A 23,273-nucleotide genomic window follows, 5' to 3' on the forward strand; every position below is an offset into this window, starting at 1 on the left:
TTCACCACCCTCTGGCTAAAGAGATTCCTCCTCATCTCCTTCCTAAAGGAACGTCCTTTAATTATGAGGCTATGACCTCTAGTCCTAGACTCTCCCACTGATGGAAACATCTTCTCCACATCCACTCCATCCAGGCCTTTCACTATTCGTGAAACAAAGTGGAAAATAGTTTCAAACCCACTCACACTTGTGCTGTCAAATATAGTGACTGCTTACAACATACATCAGCAGCAATATATTATCAAATCAACAAACACTTATCTACAGTTAACGTCTAAAAATGTTTAAAATATTTCAATTTGTTTAAATTGTGTAAACACTGAGTGAAATGTTGGCGAACGGAACGAATAATTGCACTGTTTCAAACCCTCATGAATAAATCTGGTAGCTTCATGCAAATGATTTGCCTCACATTTAGTCTAACTTTTAGAATGGTGTAAAAGACATTTTCTTTTGCTCAAAAGACTAAAGTATATTGGAGCGGCACGGTGGCGCAGCGGTAGAGTTGCTGCCTTACAGCGCTTACAGAGCCAGAGACCCGGGTTCGATCCTGGCTACGGGCACTTGTCTGCACGGAGTTTGTACGTTCTCCCAATGACCAGCGTGGGCTTTCTCTGAGATCTTCAGTTTCATCCCACAGTCCAAGGACGTACAGGTTTGTAGGTAAATTGGCTTGGCATAATCGTAAACTGTCCCCAGTGTGTGTAGGATGGCGTTAATGAGCTAGGACCGCTGGTTGGTGCGGACTCGGTGGGCCTGTTTCCGCGCAGTATCTCTAAACCAGACTATATCTCAGATCATGATAATGGGCCAAATGGTGCTTACTTTTATAAAGACGCTCTTTAATTTATGTGGTACACTCATATATATATACATTAATGACGTGGATGAAGGGATTAAAAGTACCACTAGCAAATTTGCAGATGATACAAAGCTGGGTGGCAGTGTGAACTGTGAGGAAGATGCTATGAGGTTGCAGGGTGACTTGGACAGGTTGTGTGAGTGGGCGGATGCATGGCAGATGCAGTTTAATGTGGATAATTGTGAGGTTATCCACTTTGGTGGTAAGAATAGGAAGGCAGAGTATTATCTGAATGGTGTCAAGTTAGGAACAGGGGACGTACAACGAGATCTGGGTGTCCTAGTATAAGATTATTAAGGGGTTGGACACGTTAGAGGCAGGAAACATGTTCCCAATGTTGGGGGAGTCCAGAACAAGGGGCCACAGTGAAGAAAGCGAATGGTATGTTGGCATTCATAGCAAGAGGATTTGAGTTTAGGAGCAGGGAGGTTCTGCTGCAGTTGTACAGGGCCTTGGTGAGACCGCACCTGGAGTATTGTGTGCAGTTTTGGTCTCCTAACCTGAGGAAAGACGTTCTTGCCTTAGAGGGAGTACAGAGAAGGTTCACCAGATTGATCCCTGGGATGGCAGGACTTTCATATGAGGAAAGACTGGATAGACTGGGCTTGTACTCGCTGGAATTTAGAAGACTGAGGGGGGATCTTATAGAAACATATAAAATTCTTAAGGGGTTGGAGAGGCTAGATGCGGGAAGATTGTTCCCGATGTTGGGGGAGTCCAGAACCAGGGGTCACAGCTTAAGGATAAGGGGGAAGTCTTTTAGGACCGAGATGAGAAAACATTTTTTCACACAGAGAGTGGTGAGTCTGTGGAATTCTCCGCCACAGAAGGTAGTTGAGGCCAGTTCATTGGCTATATTTAAGAGGGAGTTAGATGTGGCCCTTTTTGCTAAAGGGATCAGGGGGTATGGAGAGAAGGCAGGTACAGGCTACTGAGCTGGATGATCAGCCATGATCATATTGAATGGCGGTGCAGGCTCGAAGGGCCGAATGGCCTACTCCTGCACCTATTTTCTATGTTTCTATGTTTCACAGTTTAAGAATAAGGGGTAGGCCATTTAGAACTGAGATGAGGAAAAACATTTTCAGTCAGAGAGTTGTGAATCTGTGGAATTCTCTGCCTCAGAAGGCAGTGGAGGCCAATTCTCTGAATTCATTCAAGAGAGAGCTGGATAGAGCTCTTAAGGATAGCGGAGTCAGGGGGTATGGGGAGAAGGCAGGAACGGGGTACTGATTGAGAATGATCAGCCATGATCACATTGAATGGCGGTGCTGGCTTGAAGGGCCGAATGGCCTCCTCCTATTGTCTATTGTCTATTTCTTGAAGTAATTACAATTATAGGTGAGTAAATATTGCAAAATACAGTAGGAAAATTAAATGTTATGTTAAATTTCTGATTCAGTGAATATTGTTTCAGTCAGCATATCATGAAGCATTAAAAGTTCCCACGCTCAAAATAAAAACAGTCTGCCATCTGCAAATTAGTTCAATTACAAAGTGCCTTACACTAGCTTTACATTTAACTGCACCTGTTTGTATATTTAAAAAATATATTATTCTCAGAGGAATGTAACCTTGGAAACGAGGTTATGGATTGTGAAGAATTTGATCACTCGTTAGTCCAAGTCATTATTTTGTTATCATTGTTTAGTTTAGAGATTAGTACGGAATCAGGCCCTTTGGCCCACCGAGTCCATGCCGACCATCGATCATCCATTTACACGAGTTCTAAGATCATAAGAGATAGGAGTAGCATGAGGCCATTCAGCCCATCGTCTATTCCATGGCTGATCTATTGCTCCCTCCTAACACCATTCTCCTGCCTTCTCCCCATAACCTCTGACACCCGTACTAATCAAGAATCTATCTATCTCTGCCTTAAATATATCCACTGACTTGGCCTCCACAGCCTTCTGTGGTAAAGGATTCCACAGATTCACCACCCTCTGACTAAAGAAATTTATCTTCACCTCCTTCCTAAAAGAATGTCCTTTAATATAGAGGCTACGATCTCTAGTCCCACACTCTCCCGCTAGTAGAAACATCCTCTCCACATCCACTCTAGCCAAGCCCTTGTTATACCATTAAAGTATCCACTCCCTACACACTAGGGGGAAGTTACAGAGGCCAATGAACCCTCAAACCTGTACATCCTTGGGATGTGGTGGAAACCCGAATACCCAGAGGAAAACCACGTGTCACAGGGAGAACGTGCAAACTCCATACAGACAGCAGCCAAGGTCGGGATCGAACCTGGACCTCTGGCGCTGTGAGGCAGCAGCTCCACCAGCTGTGCAACTGTGCCGTCCTGGCAACTAAGTTATTGCGCATAGTGGAGCAGCGGTAGAGTTGCTGCCTTACAGCGAATGCAGCGCCGGAGACTCAGGTTCGATCCTGACTACGGGCGCCGTCTGTACGGAGTTTGTACGTTCTCCCCGTGACCTGCGTGGGTTTTCTCCGAGATCTTCGGTTTCCTCCCATACTCCAAAGACGTACAGGTTTGTAGGTTAATTGACTGGGTAAATGTAAAAATTGTCCCTAGTGTGTGTAGGATAGTGTTAGTGTGCGGGGATCGCTGGGCGGCGCGGACACGGTGGGCCGAAGGGCCTGTTTCCGCGCTGTATCTCTAAATCTAAAAAATCTAATTGCCTTTGTCAGGATGTGCATTTGTTTACATCACAAACATATGAAAATAGATGATCTTTGGTTGCTCCGTGTTTATTGGTAAATGGAAGCTTGTTATTCCACATATAATAGAATATATTCACAAAATGCTGGAGTAACTCAGCAGGTCAGGCAGCATCTCGGGAGAGAAGGAATGGGTGACGTTTCGGGTCGAGACCCTTCTTCTTCCTTCTCTCCCGAGATGCTGCCTGACCTGCTGAGTTACTCCAGCATTTTGTGAATAAATACCTTCGATTTGTACCAGCATCTGCAGTTATTTTCTTATAATAGAATATACACTGATCAGCCAAAACATTGTAATCTGATGAGCCAAAACATTATGACCACCTGCCTAATAGTCTGTTGGTCCTCCAATGTGCAACCCCATGTACAGCAGGGTGCGATGCACTGTGTATTGTGACACATTCCTCCCGTGACCACCATTAAAATTTTCTGTGACTTGTGCCACAGTAGACCTTCTGTCGGTTCGGACCAGACGGGATAGCCTTCGTTGCCCTCGCGCATCGATGAGCCTTGGGCGCCCAACACCCTGTCGCCGGTTTGTGGTTTGTCCCTCCTCGGATCACTGTCGGTAGGTACTCACCACTGCTGACCGGGAGCACCCCACAAGCCTTGCCGTTTCAGAGATGCTCTGACCCAGTCGTCTGGCCGTAACAATTTGGCCCATGTCAAAGTTGCTCAGGTCTTTACTTCTGCCCATTTCTCCTGCATCCAACACATCAATTTCAAGAACCGACTGTTCACTTGCTGCCTAATATATCCCACTCCTTGACAGGTGCCATTGTAACAAGATAATCAATGTTTTTCACTTCGCCTGTCAGTGGTCATAATGTTTTAGCTGATCGGTGTATTTCAACAATGGACACAAAGTGCTGGAGTAACTCAGCAGGTCAGGCAGCATCACTGGAGAAAAACCCTCATCGGGTTCCAGCCCGCCATGAAGTAGAGGTTTTCATCTGTTGCCTCCATCACTGTGCCTTCTGCTGTGTGAAGGAGATACAGCGCGGAAACAGGCCCTTCGGCCCACCGAGTCCGCACCGACCAGCAATCCCCACACACTAACAATATCTTACACACACTAGGGACAATTTACACATATACCAAGCCAATTAACCTACAAACCTGTATGTCTTTGGAGCGTGGGAGGAGACAGGAGATCTCAGAGAAAACCCACGCTGTCACGGGGAGAACGTACAAACTCCGTACAGACAGCGCCCGAGGTCGGGATCGAACCCGGGTCTCTGGCTCTGCAAGGGCTGCAAGGCAGCAACTCTACCGCAGCGCCACCGCACCGCCCTTGTTAACTGCCTTAACTTTTCTCCTCCCCTTACCTACTCTAACCCTCAGACCCTCTGAAAAAAGCTTTGTTCTGCAGAGATCCTGGGTGACATGCTGAGTTACTCCAGCACTTTGTGTGTCTATCTTCGGTATAAACCAGCACCTGCAGCTCCTTTCTACATATTTTCGACAAAGTTTGGGAAAAGAACCTTCACCTATATTGTAAGCCAAGACTACAATCAAACAAAGAGCTCAATTGCCTCAATTGTTGCAGTCCATCTAATTCCAATACAAACTGCAGCAAAATAACTATTCCTTATCTTTGAAGGAATCAATTGAACTGATTTTAGTGTATAAAACCAATCTACAGAGATACACTTTGACTGCAAGACTCATCTGTGCTCTGTCCCAACATGAATATCATAAATTTGATCCCGATCACAACAATCCCGTGTTAGTTATATATTACCTAAAGATTCATTGCAAACATCAAAACTTCAAATTCTTCTAAATCCTTTCCTATAATATCAGCAATAAATTACGTTTATGGAACGAAATTGTGTACGTAAGAAATATCCTCATGGATTTTAAATGAATTGATCAACATTTAAGAGATACAACGGTAGAAAATACAATTTACGGAGAGCTGATCCATTCTGGCACAATTGATTAGCAAGAGTGATTGGAGTTATAGGGGGAAGGAAGGAGAATGGGGTTAGGAGGGAGAAATAGATGGGAGTAGACTTGATGGGCCGAATGGACTAATTCTGCTTCTATCACTTATGGCCTTACGATAATGCAACTGGGTTAGATTGTGCCTCTCTGCAGTCAACAGTTCCATAGAGGGGCATCGACCGGCCAAGTTTAGGTTAGCTTTGGTTCAGAGATTCAGCAGGGAAACAGGCCCTTCGACCTACCGAGTCCATGCTGACCATCAAACACCTGTTCACACTAGTTCTACATTATCCCACTTTCTCAACCACTCCCTACACATTAGGGGCAATTTTACAGAGGTCAATTAACCTACAAAACCCACTTGTCTTTGGGATGTGGGAGGAAACTACAGAACCAGGAGGACTGGTAGGGCCGAACGGGCCTGTTTCCGTGCTGTAATTGTTATATGGTTATATGGAAACCCATATGGTGAACATGCAAACTCCACAAGGACAGCACCCACGGTCAGGATCAAACCCGGGTCTCTGGCGCCGGGAAACAATAGACAATAGACAATAGGTGCAGGAGGAGGCCATTCGGCCCTTCGAGCCAGCACCGCCATTCAATGTGATCATGGCTGATCATTCTCAATCAGTACCCCGTTCCTGCCTTCTCCCCATACCCCCTGACTCCGTTATCCTTAAGAGCTCTATCTAGCGCTCTCTTGAATGCAGCTCTACCAGCTGTGTCACTATTTCTGTCGATGTAGAAACGTGGATATAGTGCGTAGATAAGCGCGCCCCTGATTTCTGTGTGCATACGATGCAATGCAGAGTCAGGAGCGAGCTGGGTCAGATGCATCCGACCACCTGCTCCACATCTACATTCAGTACTGAGCCCAAAATACTGACCTCCCCACCGTCGAAGGGAACTACAGTGGTCACTGCCTCAAAAAGGTAGTCAGTATCATCAGATCTACATTCAGTACTGAGCTGCAGAAACATCTGAACTGACGGTTTGAATGCAAATATATTCAGTCCCTCAATTCTACACCGAGTATGATGCTGGCTGCCTTTGTGGGATAACATAGAACTAGTGTGAACAGGTGATCGATGGGCAGCGTGGACTCGGTAGCATATTTGGTGAAACTTCATCCATTAAAATGAGGCTACCAACCTTGTAGGAATAGATAAATGCAATTTTTTTCCAGTTTTTAAGATTAATATTTACTATGCGTTTGAAATTAGTTTATTTATTCAAGTGACTTCTAGTCCTTTACATTGTTTTCACATCCCCTGATCATCAGAAATAGTCAAGTGTTATTCAAAGATCTCTTTTGGGGTGGCACGGTGGCGCAGCGGTAGAGTTGCTGCCTTACAGCTCAGTCTGTACAGAGTTTGTATGTTCTCCTTGTGACCGCATGGGTTTCCACCGGGTGCTCTGGTTTCCTCCCACACTCCAAAGAGGTACAGGTTTGTAGGTTAATTGGCTTTGGTAAAATTGTAAATTGACCCTTGTGTGTAGGATAGTGCTAGTGTACGGGGTGATCGCTAGCTGGCGTGGACTCAGTGGGCCGAATGGCCTGTTTCTCGCTGTAACTCTAAAGTCTAAAGGACAATGGATTGTCAAAGGGTCATTGGGATGGACTGCTGTCCCAGGTCCTATGATGCTTTTTTTGTGATCAGGATCATTATTTTGCCCATTACCTCGGCACAGTGGCGCAGCGGAAGAGTTGCTGCCTTACAGCACCAGAGACCCGGGTTCGATCCGGACCACGGGTACTGTCTGTACGGAGTTTGTTCGTTCTCTCCGTGACCTGCGAGAGTTCTGCTCTCCTCCCACAATCCAAAGATGTACAGGTTTGCAGGCAAATTGGCTTGGTATAAATGTAAATTTGTCCTAGTGTGTGTAGGATAGTGCAAATGTGCGGGGATCGCTGGTCGGTGCACTCTCAGTGGGCCGAAGGGCCTGTTTCCGTGCTGTATCTCTAAACTAACCTAAATAATCATCAACCATCAGCAAACACATCACCAAACACACAACCACCATAATAATCCAGGGACCCACACTCCAACATCTGCAAGGAATCCTCCAGCACAGACACTCCATTAATAAAAGGATATCATTATCACCCAACTTCCACCATTTTAATTCACAAGCAGAATTTAAAAAATATATCTTATTCAGGTTGGGTGGAAGAATAGGCAGCAATAATCAATTGCTATTATTAATTACTACTATATTTCAATATAATATAATAATAAATAATAAAATAATCATTGATTAATAAATGTTATTATTTTTAAAATGCTACTAGACCAAGTGGACCCGTTGGGCCCAAACCTCTCCTGCATTGGTGCACCACCCTGTCCTCCCCCCCCTCCCCTGTCTCCTCAACCCCCACTCCCCTCTCCCTTCTCCCCCACTCCCCCCTTCCCTCCCCTCCCCCTCCCTTCCTTTTAAACTTTAAAATGTGAATAACTTTAAAAATATAACACCGATTTCAATAGAACTACTTGCATTATCACTAAAGTGACAATGGTGAGTAAGGTGGGCCTAAAATTGTCGCGCTATCGTGTACCGTTTTGGCTGAAGTTCAGTCACAAACAAGATAACAAACGAGAGTTTTAGTATATAGATTGTGTTGTTGACTAGTGTTCCAAGAAATAAATTAAAAAGTTGCATTTTAAAAAAAATCTGCAGTGTGAAATGGTGATTTAACTGACCTCTCGTTTCACTGTGCTGCCAAAGCCCCTGTAGAGTCCTGGGATACCCTGGAAGGAGAAAACAGAATGGTAATTCTCTGGATAAATAGGTCAACGAATATATTCTCTTAAACTTCTAACGGTGTACAGTAGAGAGCATATCGGCCTGGTTCGGCAACTCCAACACGAAGGAGCAAAGAAATGAACAGAGAATGGAGACACGCTGCCCGGTCAATCACGGGCACCAACTTCCCCACCATTGAAGGGATCTACAGGAGTCGCTGCCTCACAAAGGCAGCCAGCATCATCAGAGACCCCACACCACCCTGGCCTCGCTCTCACTTCACTCCTGCCATTGGGAATGAGGTAATAGGAGCCTGAAAACTGTAGGTTCAGGGGCAGGTTCTTTCCTGAAACCATCAGGCTATTAAACAGGATGTAAAATGTATTACAAACTAGAGAAATAATGAAGTTTCGTCAAAATGACAATACAATACAATATATCTTTATTGTCATTGTACCCAGGGGTACAACGAGATTGGGAATGCAACAATGTCACAAAGGACAGTTTTGGTTCTCTTCATGGTGCCTTTAGTAAGCAACAATTCCTTTTGACAAATTCTTTGTTTTAAGTAGGTGGTCGCAACTGATCAGACAGACAGGTCCTTGAGTGACAAACGAGGTCTATTCATTCTTATTTAAATACAACACAGGAGTAGGTTGCAGGCTTTTTGGGTACATATTTAGGAGGTTTGGTTGCTCCTGTCAAAACTGAAAAACAAAACCAATGTGCTACCTTCTTCAAAATGGCTGGAAGAGCAGCTGCCTCTCAGCACCAGAGATAAGGATTCAAACCTCTGGTGCTGCCTGTGTGGAGTTTGCACGTTCCTCCGGTGACCGCGTGGGTTTTTCTCCGGGTGCTCCGGCTTCCACCCACTTCCCAAAGATGTGCCTGTTTGTGGGTTAATTGGCCTCTGTAAATTGCCCCTATCGTGCAGGGAGTGGATGAGAAAGTGGGATAGCACGGAACTAGCGTGAACGGGTGATCGATGGTCGGCGAGGACTAGGTGGGCCGAAGGGCCTTGCTTCCATGCTGTTCCTTTCAATCAATTCGATCAAAGTGAAAACAATTAATAAAAATAAAATAAATATTGAAGAGAATATTCTCACAGCATGAATGGCAATATTCACATCACTAAGCTTACCTCTTGCCTTATTGTCTCCACAAACACTCTGCGAGTACCCTGGGTGGGGCAAGCTTGGGACCGTTGCTTGACAACCTCAGTAGGGACCCTAATCAGGCATGCGACCTGCAAACAAACAAAACATCGCATCAAACACAAGTAGAACCAGGTCGTGGAACAGTGGATAAAAAAAGATTTGACTTTTCAAAATTTGACCTAAAAAAATAAACATGTAATTTTGAAAAATTAAAAATGTTTAAAAAAAGCCACAGAGGGCCATGGAGGCCAAGTCATTGGGTAAGAAAATAACTGCAGATGCTGGTACAAATCGAAGGTATTTATTCACAAAATGCTGGAGTAACTCAGCAGGTCAGGCAGCATCTCAGGAGAGAAGGAATGGGTGACGTTTCGGGTCGAGACCCTTCTTCAGACTGATGTCAGGGGGGCGGGACAAAGGAAGGAGACAGGAAGTTAGAGGGAGAATTGGGAAGGGGGAGGGGAAGAGAAGGACAGAGGAACTATCTAAAGTTGGAGAAGTCAATGTTCATACCACTGGGCCTCATTTGACAGATACTCAATTGGCAAGGGTTATGGGGAGAAGGCAGGAGAATGGGGTTCAGAGTGAGAGATAGATCAGCCATGATTGAATGGCGGAGTAGACTCGATGGGCCGAATGGCCTAATTCTACTCCTGCCACTTATGACACCGTTGCACAAACAAAGAGGCGTTACTGCCAAAAGCACAGAGAGGAGGGACTGAGCCAGAAGGTAAATATGAATACAATTTCACTCACAGAACTGTACACATGGAAACAAGCCACTTGGACCCATTTCATCCTGAGGGCCTGAAATTGAGGGGAGACCCGATAGAAATGTATAAAATTATGAGGCACGAATAGGATAGACAGTGACTTACGAACTTGTACTTTCCCATGTTTCTATAATTCCAATACCAAATTTCTCAGTTCTGCATCAAACGCCATGGTGCATAAGAGTGGTGACAATTGTGTGAGGCTCCTGATAAAAAACACTTAAAACTGGTTTTTGTTATCATTTCTCCCTACCATTTATCCCTTACGAAGCTGAGAAAATCATTAGTTGCAGCACTGAATGTCCCATGTCATTCATCACTATTTCCAAAAGAACTCTTGGAATTATCTTTCTTTATTCCACCACCTCAACCTGTATAGACAGGAACACTTACAGATCAAGTGTAGTAGTCGGGGGGGGCTTCATGGATGGCTTCAACGACAAGGACACTGGCGTCCCCACTCTCCAGCATACCTCTAGTTAATATTCAATTCCTTCACAACAGGCTTGAAGAGCTTGGAGCAAGGGTGCCGTTTCACCACTGGTTGCATCACGGCCTGGTTTGGAAACTTGAATGCCCGGGAGCAAAGACTGCAAAAAGTGGTGAACCGGTCCATCACGGGTACTGCCCGGTCCATCACGGGTACTGCCCTCCCCACCATCGAAGGGATTTACTGGAGTCGCTGCCACATAGAGGCAGCCAGCATCGTCAGAGACCCACGCCACACTCTCATTTCACATCTGCCATCGGGAAGAAGATATAGGAGCTTAAAAACTGTAACGTCCAGGTTCAGCTTCTTCCCTACAGCCATAAATATATATACGGTGAGTGTGTGTGTGTGTGTGAGTGTGCATATATACATAGGCACACACACATATATAGATACACACACACACATCATATATAGTTCCTTCTCTCCTGAGATGCTGCCTGACCTGCTGAGTTACTCCAGCATTTTGTGAAATAAATACCTTCGATTTGTACCAGCATCTGCAGTTATTTTCTTACACTATATATAGTTTGTGTATATATATACATATGTATTTGTTGCAGTATGTATATGTATATGTATATATATACACACACACACACTCGGGCATATATATGATATATATATATTGTGTGTGTGTACACGAGCATTATAATAAACAAAAAGTTCAGAGTGTGTATATTCAAAAAAGAAAAAGTTCCGAGCAAATATAAACACATATAGGTATACATGTGTGTGTGTGTGTGTGTGTGTGTGTGTGTGTGTGTGTGTGTGTGTGTGTGTGTGTATATATATATATATACACACTGAACTTTTCTTTTCGTTTATAGTATTGTTTACAGAGTACTATGTTTACATATTCTGTTGTGCTGCTGCAACTAATAATTTTATTGTACTGTTTGGGACATATAACAATAAAACACTCTTGACTCAAAGGGAGATTGCTGTGTTCATAGTTTCACTGAAACACAGCTCACCCCTGCTCACTTGATCCTGCTCTGCAAGCATGTGCAGGTTTACAGTGAGAGCTCGATCAATTGGGTAGGTGGGCTGAGAAATGGCAAATGCAATTTAAATTCTGACAAGTAGGTGGTGTTGCACTTGTGTCCGTTAAGCTTGGACAGGTCTTGTGCACTGAACGGTTGAAAAGTGGAGTGGAGTGTGTTGTGGAACGGAGAGATCTGGGAGCAGAGGTACGTGACTCCCGAAGCAGTGATGGTTCCGATGGACAGGATGGTAAAGAAAATGTTTGACATCCTTGCCTTCATCGGAAACAAAAGTTGGAACTTCCATGATACAGCCGTACAGCCACTTTTCTGATGCCATTTTGCATCCTTGAAGTTTCAATGCTCTTAAAAATGCAGAGTCTGAACATGGCCTTAAAGGCCCGTTGTCATGGCAACGGCACTGGGTCAGAGTTGCAGGGGTCGGCCTGGCCAAGCGATGTCCTCCACTGCTACAAAACCCCGCAATAGTTAAAATGAAAGACCAATTGAAACCATTTAGGGTGGTTGGTGATTCCATTCAAATGAATAGGGTTGGGGTTATCTCCCCATTTATACCAGCCTCGGCTAACATAATTGTACATACAATGGGGGAGGTATCTGACCTTCAAGGAGTTCCTGAGAAAACGTGCTGCAATGCACAGATGTGCAAGGCAGGAGCCCATTGACCCACTGGTTGCCCCCTAATGGGCTCCAAGCTGCCAGGGAAAAGCATGTATTCTTGTTTAGACTTGCAGTGCGGAAACAGACCCTTCAGCCACCGAGTCCACGCCGACCGGCAATCGCCCTGTACACTACCACTATCCTACACACTAGGGATAATTTTACAATTTTACGGAAGCCAATTAAGCCTACAAGGCTGTACGTGTGGGAGAAACTGGAGCAGCCAGAGAAAACTCACACGGTCACAGTAAGAATGTACAAACTCCATACAGCCAGTCAGGATCGAACCCGGGTCTCTAGCACTGTATGGCAGGAACTCTGCCACTGCGTCTAATTATTTGAAATATGCAGGAGACACAATTTCAATCGTAATATCTTTCCTTAGACTTTAACTAAGTAGTTTCAAAAGAAATGCCTCCGTTATGTAGTTTAATCATTGGTGAACGGTCACAAACACCAAAGCCCTTGTTTTCCATCATTGATAATAGTCAAAAGAGCAGCTATTTAAATTCCGGGCTTCATCTTCCGTTTGAAATAGCTCGCAATCAAAGCTTAATTTTCTTTGTGCTATCGTGAAAAGCGCATTTAAAATAATAAATGGGAATATTTTAGCATTCATATCAACTAATTACGTTACATCGTCAATCTTCTTGATTCTCAAAGGAACATCCAACATTTCTAACCCATCCACACACCATTTTGATCTCACAGTAGGTGGTCACTGTAGTTACCTACACATGTTCTAAGATTTCAAAAAAACAAAAGTCAAATCTATGCTGCTTCAATGATATTTGTTCATTTATTAGTAGCCCACTAGACCCAAGTGGATCCGTTGGGCCCAAACCTCTCCTGCATTGATGCAGCACCCTCTCCTCCCCCCCTCCCCTCTCCCCTCTCCCCCTCTCCCCCCTTCTCCTCCCTCCCCCCCCCCCCCCCCCACGACATCCCATTCAACCTCACTCCTCCCCCCTCCTTCCACCCCTCTCTCCCTAAGAGATAGATTTAAACTTTAAAATGTGAATAACTTTAAAAATATAACACTGATTTCAATGAAACTTCTTCCATTAGCACCAAAAGGACGACGGTGAGTAAGATGGGCCTAAAATTGTCGCGCCATCGTGTACCATTTTGGCTGTAGTTCAGGAACAAACAAACGAAGGTTTTAATATATGGAAGATATATCAATCTTGAAGTCTTTAGGCTTCAGAGATACAGCGTGGAAACAGGCCCTTCGGCCTACTGAGCCCACGCAGACCAGCGATCAACCCGTTCGCTAGTTCCATCCTACATGCGAGGGATAATTTACAGAGACCAATTAACCTACAAATCTGCATGTCAAAGACCTGGGTTTGATCCTGACCATGGGTGCCATCTGTACACAGTTTGTACGTTCTTCCTGTGACCTGCGTGGGTTTTTTCCAGGTGCTCCGGTTTCTTCCCACGCTCCAAAGACGTACAGGTCTGCAGGTTAATTGGCTTGGTAACATTGCGTGTGTGTAGGACGGTATTAATGTGCGGGGATCACCAGTCAGCACGGACACGGTGGGCCAAAGGGCCTGTTTCCGCGCTGTAAACTAAATAAGCGAAAAGAAAAAAGAAATGGCCAACTTCTAAAGTAGGCATAAATATTTATAGCGCTTCATGTCAGAGCATGTCCTTATGCCGGCTTTTTATCTTTTATTAATATGGTGACAAGGTGAACTGTGTAAAAACTCACTGATGTAAAGCAATCTCTCCAGCTGAGGGGAACAAAGGAGTCAGCAGAGAGACCTGGCTTCCAGCAAGCAGCTATTTCAATGACACACGATGCAGCCAGCAGTCCATTCTGATTTCTATATTCTTTTTTGAATAAACTTTCATCTCCTTAAGAATCCAGTCAGACCCACAAAGTTTGTATTGATAAACAAATTCAGTATGTTACCCAAACTCCACAAACAGAATAATGGAAATTCAAACACTTTAGCAACATTGGCCATCGAGAGAGAATGAAAAAATTCTGTGGAAGTATAATTCTAACGTTAATTTTACCAACTGTGGTTTTCGATAACGATTTCTTTGCCTCTTTACTTGCAGTTCTCCAATGCTAATCTAAACCTCCTAGTGGCAGTAATGATGCAACATAAAGCAGAATTCAATAAGAATCTATTCCATATAAGTATAACATAGCAAAGAAGAGCGGGAAGCCAGAGGATTGGGACTCTTTTAAAGAGCAACAGAAGAAAGCTAAAAAGGCAAAACGGGGAGAAAAGATGCCAATAATATAAAGGAGGATAGTAAAAGCTTCTTTAGGTATGTGAAGAGGAAAAAAATAGTTAAGGCAAATGTGGGTCCCTTGAAGACAGATGCTGGGGAATTTATTACGGGGAACAAGGAAATGGCAGACGTTATCATATCATATCATATCATATATATACAGCCGGAAACAGGCCTTTTCGGCCCTCCAAGTCCGTGCCGCCCAGCGTTCCCCGTACATTAACATTATCCTACACCCACTAGGGACAATTTTTACATTTACCCAGCCAATTAACCTACATACCTGTACGTCTTTGGAGTGTGGGAGGAAACCGAAGATCTCGGAGAAAACCCACGCAGGTCACGGGGAGAACGTACAAACTCCTTACAGTGCAGCACCCGTAGTCAGGATCGAACCTGAGTCTCCGGCGCTGCATTCGCTGTAAAGCAGCAACTCTACCGCTGCGCTACCGTGCAGGTACTGGTACTTTGGATCTGTCTTCACTAAGGAAGATACAAACAATCTCCCAGATGTTCTAGTGGCCAGAGATCCTAGGGTAACAGAGGAACTGAAGGAAATTCACATTAGGCAGGAAATGGTGTTGGGTAGACTGATGGGACTGAAGGCTGATAAATCCCCAGGGACTGATGGTCTGCATCCCAGGGTACTTAAGGAGGTGGCTCTAGAAATCATGAACGCATTGGTGATTATTTTCCAATGTTCTATAGATTCAGGATCAGTTCCTGTGGATTGGAGGGTAGCTAATGTTATCCCACTTTTTAAGAAAGGAGGGAGAGAGAAAACAGGAAATTATAGACCAGTTAGTCTGACATCAGTGGTGGGGAAGATGCTGGAGTCAATTTTCAAAGACGAAATTGCGGAGCATTTGGATAGCAGTAACAGGATCGTTCCGAGTCAGCATGGATTTATGAAGGGGAAATCATGCTTGACTAATCTTCTGGGATTTTTTGAGGATGTATCTAGGAAAATTGACAGGGAAGAGCCGGTGGATGTAGTGTACCTTGACTTTCAGAAAGCCTTCGACAAGGTCCCACACAGGAGATTAGTGAGCAAAATTAGAGCACATGGTATTGGAGGTAGGGTACTGACATGGATAGAAAATTGTTGGCAGACAGAAAGCAAAGAGTGGGATAAATGGGTCCCTTTCAGAATGGCAGGCAGTGACTAGTGGGGTACCGCAAGGCTCGGTGCTGAGACCGCAGCTATTTACAATATACATTAATGACTTGGATGACGGGATGAAAAGTAACATTAGCAAATTTGCAGATGACACAAAGTTGGGTGGCAGTGTGAACTGTGAGGAAGATGCTATGAGGTTGCAGGGTGACTTGGACAGGATGTGTGAGTGGGCGGATGCATGGCAGATGCAGTTTAATGTGGATAAGTGTGAGGTTATCCACTTTGGCAGTAAGAATAGGAAGGCAGATTATTATCTGAATGGTGTCAAGTTAGGAAAAGTGGACGTACAATGAGATCTGGGTGTCCTAGTGCATCAGTCACTGAAAGGAAGCATGCAGGTACAGCAGGCAGTGAAGAAAGCCAATGGAATGTTGGCCTTCATAACAAGAGGTGTTGAGTATAGGAGCAAAGAGGTCCTTCTGCAGTTGTACAGGGCCCTAGTGAGACCGCACCTGGAGTACTGTGTGCAGTTTTGGTCTCCAAATTTGAGGAAGGATATTCTTGCTATTGAGGGCATGCAGCGTAGGTTAATTCCCAGAATGGCGGGACTGTCGTATGTTGAAAGGCTGGAGCGACTAGGCTTGTATGCACTGGAATTTAGAAGGATGAGAGGGGATCTTATTGAAACATATAAAATTATTAAGGGGTTGGACACGTTAGTAGCAGGAAACATGTTCCCAATGTTGGGGGAGTCCAGAACCAACATTGTAAATGGCTTTATTCACAAAATGCTGGAGTAACTCAGCAGGTCAGGCAGCATCTCGGGAGAGAAGGAATGGGTGACGTTTCGGGTCGAGACCCTTCTTCAGACTGATGTCGGGGGTAGGACAAAAGAAGGATATAGGTGGAGACAGGAAGATAGAGGGAGATCTGGGAAGGAGGAGGGGAAGGGAGGGACAGAGGAGCTATCTGAAGTTGGAGAAATCGACGTTCATACCGCCGGGCTGCAAACTGCCCAGGCGAAATATGAGGTGCTGCTCCTCCAATTTCCGGCGGGCCTCACTATGGCACTGGAGGAGGCCCATGACAGAGAGGTCAGACTGAGAATGGGAGGGAGAGTTAATGGCTTGATTGGAAACAGGTATTGTCCTTCCGCTGACTAGATAGCACGCAACAAAAAGCTTTTCGCTGCACCTCGGTTATACCTGACAATAAAGCAAACTGAAACTAAAACAGTCCTTGTTACCTGACTCAAACGTTGCATCTTCCAATAATAATAATAATAATAATATTCATTTATTGTCATTGCAACGAGTACAACGAAATTTAAAAAATAGCCAATCCTGACGGTGCGTACAAACATATATGCAATAAATGCAAAAACAAATAAATACAATTATATTAAGTACAAAAGATTTTTTAACAGTGTTGCCTAGTGCAGAAGGTGGTGTTCAGTTCTCGTATGGCCCTGGGGTAAAAACTGTTCTTAAGCCTGTTTGTTCGGGATTTGATCGACCTGAAACGTCGACCAGAGGGCAGATGAAGAAACAGACGGTGGCCGGGGTGGGATGGGTCTTTTATTATTTTGCCTGCTCTACTGAGGCAGCGTAGGCTGAACAGGTGCTCCAGGGAGGGCAGTGAGCAGCCGATGATCTTCTGGGCCGTCATGATGACCCTCTGAAGGGCCTTCCTGTCCTTTTCTGAGCAGCTGGCATACCATGTGGTTATACAGTATGCCAGCACACTCTCGATGGAGCAGCGATAGAAGGACAACATGAGCTTCAGACTTAGATTTGTTCAAAATCCTTCTTTTTGACCCTGTGGCTCATGTATCAAAAACAATAGAATAATTCCCGAGGCTCCATCTTCCATGCAGGGGAAACATATGTTTCATAATTCGGCTACATTCTTCAGTTGAAAGAAAACTCCTTGTAACATTCTTCACATGGCCAGCCTGCAAAGATGTTGTGTTTGTGCAGCTCAATCCTTCACTCTCCTGCCTGAGGCCTTCTACATCTCCCGCCTTTCATCTGAAGTACAGCACCACATAACATCACGTTATAAGATTATTAAGGGGTTGGACACGTTATAAGATTATTAAGGGGTTGGACACATTAGAGGCAGGAAACATGTTCCCAATGTTGTAGGAGTCCAGAACCAGGGGCCACAGTTTAAGAATGAGGAGTAGGCCATTTAGAACGGAGATGAGGAAAAACTCAGAGAGTTGTGAATCTGTGGAATTCTCTGCCTCAGAAGGCAGCGAAGGCCAATTCTCTGAATGCATTCAAGAGAGAGCTAGATAGAGCTCTTAAGGATAGCGGAGTCAGGGGGTATGGGGAGAAGGCAGGAATGGGGTACTGATTGAGAATGATCAGCCATGATCACATTGAATGGCGGTGCTGGCTCGAGGGGCCGAATGGCCTCCTCCTGCACCTATTGTCTATTGTCACTCATCCCCCTTAAGCAATGGTCAAACATGAAAATGAGGGCGGCACGGTGGCGCCAGAGAACCGAGTTTGATCCCGGCTACGGGCGATGTCTGCACGGAGTTTGTACGTTCTCCTCGTGACTGCGTGTGTTTTCTCTGGGATCTCTGGTTTCCTCCCACACCCCAAAGACGTACAGGTTTGTAGGTTAATTAGGGTTTTTTTTTAGATGTCGATTTAGATACAGCGCGGAAACAGGCCCTTCGGCCCACCGAGTCCGCGCCGCCCAGCGATCCCCGCACATTAACACTATCCTACACACACTAGGGACAATTTTTACATTTACCCAGTCAATTAACTTACAAACCTGCACGTCTTTGGAGTGTGGGAGGAAACCGAAGATCTCGGAGAAAACCCACGCAGGTCACGGGGAGAACGTACAAACTCCGTACAGATGGCACCCGAGGTCAGGATCGAACCCGAGTCTCCGGCGCTGCATTCGCTGTAAGGCAGCAACTCTACCGCTGCGCCACCGTGACGCCCTGACTTGATCTAAATGTAAAAATTGTCCCTAGTGTGTGTAGGATAGTGTTAATGGGCGAGCATCTGCAGTACCTTCCTACACCAAGCAATTGATTGTTGACTTTAGAAGAGAAAGGCTGATGATTTAAATTTCATGTGTATGAAGGAACTGCGGATGCTGGTTTAAATCGAAGATAAAATTTAACAATAGACAATAGACAATAGGTGCAGGAGTAGGCCATTCGGCCCTTCGAGCCAGCACCGCCATTCAATGTGATCATGGCTGATCATTCTCAATCAGTACCCCGTTCCTGCTTTCTCCCCATACCCCTTGACTCCGCTATCCTTAAGAGCTCTATCTAGCTCTCTCTTGAATGTATTCCGAGAATTGGCCTCCACTGCCCTCTGAGGCAGAGAATTCCACAGATTCACAACTCTCTGACTAAAAAAGTTAACATGTGATTGCAGATCTGCTTCTGTAGCTAACACACAAAGAGTCGTCCGGGTTGGGCGCCATCATGGAAGCAGCATTTAAAATTGAAGCTAATTCCTGACAGAAGTCTCAGGCTCTCATCCTGAAGAAGGGTAGACACAAAAAGCTGGAGAACTCAAAGGGGGTCAGGCAGCATCTCTGGAGAGAAGTAATGGGTGACGTTTCAGACTGAAGAAGGGTCTTGTCCCGAAACATCACCAATGCCTTTTCTCCAGAGATGCTGCCTGACCCGCTGAGTTACTCCAGCATTTTGTGTCTATCTTTGGTGTAAACCAGCATCTGCAGTTAACTTCCTATACAGAAATAAAATACAACTAAATTCAGAAGGCAGACCGAGTACGTAAAATGTAAGATAAGAAAATAACTGCAGATGCTGGTACAAATTGAAGGTATTTATTCACAAAATGCTGGAGTAACTCAGCAGGTCAGGCAGCATCTCAGGGGAGAAGGAATGGGCGAAATATGAGGCGCTGTTCCTCCAATTTCCGGTGGGCCTCACTATGGCACTGGAGGAGGCCCATGACAGAAAGGTCAGACTGGGAGTGGGAGGGGGAGTTGAAGTGCTCGGCCACCGGGAGATCAGATTGGCCAACGCGGACCGAGCGCAGGTGTTGAGCGAAGCGATCGAATGGTTAATCAAAATGTTAAGATCATTGCTGTAATTGTGGGTGGGAATGCTGCCTCATTGTGCAAACAAAACCTAGTTGAAGCAGAAAAAAAAGTTAAATAATTAAATTCTTCCACTGCTCAGCAGAAAATCAGCAAAAGTTGGCGGTAACAAAAAATAATCATTTCCGGAGTTAATCGTGTTTACAATCAGGAATGTTTTCAACGTATTATTAAAGATTATTTAGTTGTTTATCTTTTTTAAATATTTTACCTTGTATGTATCGTTAGCTTTTAGAAATGTTTGAATGGTGCACTGACTGGCTGACATTTTACAATTTCGTTGTACATGGCTCATGTTACAATGACAATAAAGGAACTATTCTACTATTCTATTCTAAAGATGATAACTTAAAAAACTGATTTGGTATGACAAGACTGACCCCTTCAGGCAAGAAGTAATATTGCGGTTTTGCAAAACCAATTTCTCTGGTTTGAAATGAACGCCTTTCAATACCTTGATACAAAAATATACAGGTACTGTATTAAGATTGGTTCACCATAATCTTCAGGTAGTTAAATCATCTCAAACTTGAAAATGAACAACCAAGTATGTAATAGAGCACGAAGAAAATGGCGACAATCTTTAGAGTTGAAAGTAAATATTAAAACAGCAGACACAAAAAGCTGGAATTACTCAGCGGGTCAGACAGCACCTCTTGAGAAAAGGAATAGGTGACGTTTCGGGTCGAGACCCTTCTTCAGACTCCCTGTACAACTGCAACAGACTGCAGTTGTACAGGGCCCTGGTGAGACCACACCTGGAGTATTGTGTGCAGTTTTGGTCTCCAAATTTGAGGAAGGACATTCTTGCTATTGAGGGATTGCAGCGTAGGTTCACCAGGTTAATTCCCGGGATGGCGGGACTGTCGTATGTTGAAAGAATGGAGCGACTGGGCTTGTATACACTGGAATTTAGAAGGATGAGGGCGGATTTTATTGAAACATATAAGATTATTAAGGGATTGGACTCGCTAGAGGCAGAAAACATGTTCCCAATGTTGGGGGAGTCCAGAACCAGGCGCCACATTTTAAGAATAAGGGGTAGGCCATTTAGAACGGAGATGAGGAAAAACTTTTTCACCCAGAGAGTTGTGGATCTGTGGAATTCTCCGCCTCAGAAGGCAGTGGAGGCCGATTCTCTGGATGCTTTCATGAGAGTTAGATAGAGCTCTTAAAGATAGCGGAGTCAAGGGGTATGGGGAGAAGGCTGGAACGGGGTACTGATTGTGAATGATCAGCCATGATCACAGTGAATGGGGTTTTCTGGCTCTAAGGGCCGAATGGCCTACTCCTGCACCTATTGTCTATTGACCCGAAACATCACCTATTCCTTGTCTCCAGAGATGCTGGCTGTCCCGCTGAGTTAGTCCAGCTTTTTGGGTCTATCTTCGGTTTAAACCAGCATCTGCAGTTCCTTCCTACACAAATATTAAAACAGATTTTAGCTTACCACCTCCTTTCGAGTGGTTAAATGATTAAAATCAGGATCGTAATAGGACTTGTGGTGCAAGCTAAACAACGATTACCTACTTGTATGGTAAAATAGACACAAAAAGCCGGAGTAATACAGCGGGACTGGCAGCATCTCTGAAGAGAAGGAATGGGTGACGTTTTGGGTCGAGACCCTTCTTCAGACTCGTATGTTAATATGTTCATTTTGAAACAATGATTACCAACGTGTGCTAATATTTTCATTTTGTAAGGTGTAGATAAACGACTTTTATTTGTTGCTTCTGCCATTTTGATGCAGGTTATGTGCGAAGAGCCGACAGCTTCCAGTTTACAGGCTTCAACCCTTAATTGCATGATGGATTTGCTTGATATGTCAGAGGGTTTCACACTCCATTCATCTTTATTTATGGGCAATTTTTACTCCTGGTTTAATTGGGGATTTGGTCTGATGTGCCCACAAACATCACCTGCATTCAACAGCGTGACTTTGTGGCAGCAATCTAATTTCCTAGGTGCCGATTAGGTTAATCTTAATCAGACTGGTGTTTCAGGGTGGCTGAGAACAACAACCAAGACAATTCAAAAGGACACGGTTGACATTTTACAGCAACACTGAAGCAAGCAATCAGCATTTTAACATGGATAAAGAGAGATGTAAAAAAATGCCGCTTTGTGCAGGAAGGAGAGAATGACATTCAACCGCAATTTCAACAGGAAAACATTTTGCCAGTATCCTGCATGCACAGAGCTTTGTTGAAGTGTGGGAAGGAGCTGCAGATGCTGGTTTACACCGAAGATAGACACAAAATGCTGGAGTAACTCAGCGGGGAAAAGGCAGCATCTCTGGAAAGAAGGAATGGGTGACGTTTCAGGTTGAGACCCTTCTTCAGACTTTGTTATTGTATTGTGTAGGAAGGAACTGCAGATGCTGGTTTATACCGAAGAAAGGTCCAAATTTGAGGAAGGATATTCTTGCTATTGAGGGCGTGCAGCGTAGGTTTACTAGGTTAATTCCCGGAATGGTGGGACTGTCATATGTTGAAAGACTGGAGCGACTAGGCTTGTATACACTGGAATTTAGAAGGATGAGAGGAGATCTTATCGAAACCTATAAGATTATTAAGGGGTTGGACACATTAGAGGCAGGAAACATGTTCCCAATGTTGGGGGAGTCCAGAACAAGGGGCCACAGTTTAAGAATAAGGGGCAGGCCATTTAGAACTGAGATGAGGAAAAACTTTTTCAGAAAGAGAGTTGTGAATCTGTGGAATTCTCTGCCTCAGATGGCAGTGGAGGCCAATTCTCTGAATGCATTCAAGAGAGAGCTGGATAGAGCTCTTAAGGATAGGGGGTATGGGGAGAAGGCAGGAACGGGGTACTGATTGAGAATGATCAGCCATGAATGACATTGAATGGCGGTGCTGGCTCGAAGGGCCGAATGGCCTCCTCCTGCACCTATTGTCTATAAAGTACTCAGCGGGTCAAGCAACATCTCTGGAGAAAAAGGATGGGTGATGTTTCGGGAGGGAAGCCTTTCCCTGAAACGTCACCTGTCCTTTTATTCCCCAATGACGTTGCCGGACCGCTGAGTTACGCCAGCACTTTGTGTCTATCTTTGTCATTGTGTAGTTCCACAAAGAATTGGATTATAAACCTCCAAAGTTGAGGAGCCGCCATCGCGGCAGTAGGTCCTGGTGAGCCGCAGTCACAGCAGGCCTGGTTCACCCGCCGCGGAACCGGGAGAGAGGAGCCGCCGAGCCCGTCCCCAAAGACCAGGAACCGGAGAAGAGGTGTCATAGAGTGATACAGGTTGGAAACAGATCCTTCTTGCCCACACCGGCCAACAATGTCCCAGCTACACCAGTCCCACCTGCCTGCGTTTGGTCCCTCTCCCTCCAAACCTGATCTATCCATGTCCCTGTCTAACTGTTTCTTAAACGTTGGGATAGTCCCAGCCTCAACTACCTCCTCTGGCAGCTTGTTCCATATACCCACCACCCTTT

General features: G+C 44.8%; 1 protein-coding gene across 1 annotated transcript in view; it reads right to left on the bottom strand.

Moving 5' to 3' along the window:
• Nucleotides 1-23,273, bottom strand: part of slc25a26 (solute carrier family 25 member 26) — a 139,513-nt gene that overhangs the window by 103,019 nt on the left and 13,221 nt on the right. The window contains exons 4-5 of the mRNA XM_078414539.1: nt 9,390-9,494; nt 8,206-8,253 (exon numbers count right to left, since the gene is read on the bottom strand). Of these exons, the coding sequence (XP_078270665.1) occupies nt 8,206-8,253; nt 9,390-9,494 (153 nt within the window). The remainder of the gene's footprint in view (nt 1-8,205; nt 8,254-9,389; nt 9,495-23,273) is intronic.

The sequence above is a fragment of the Rhinoraja longicauda genome, chromosome 17, assembly GCF_053455715.1.
Source record: "Rhinoraja longicauda isolate Sanriku21f chromosome 17, sRhiLon1.1, whole genome shotgun sequence".
In the NCBI taxonomy this organism is placed as follows: domain Eukaryota; kingdom Metazoa; phylum Chordata; class Chondrichthyes; order Rajiformes; family Arhynchobatidae; genus Rhinoraja; species Rhinoraja longicauda.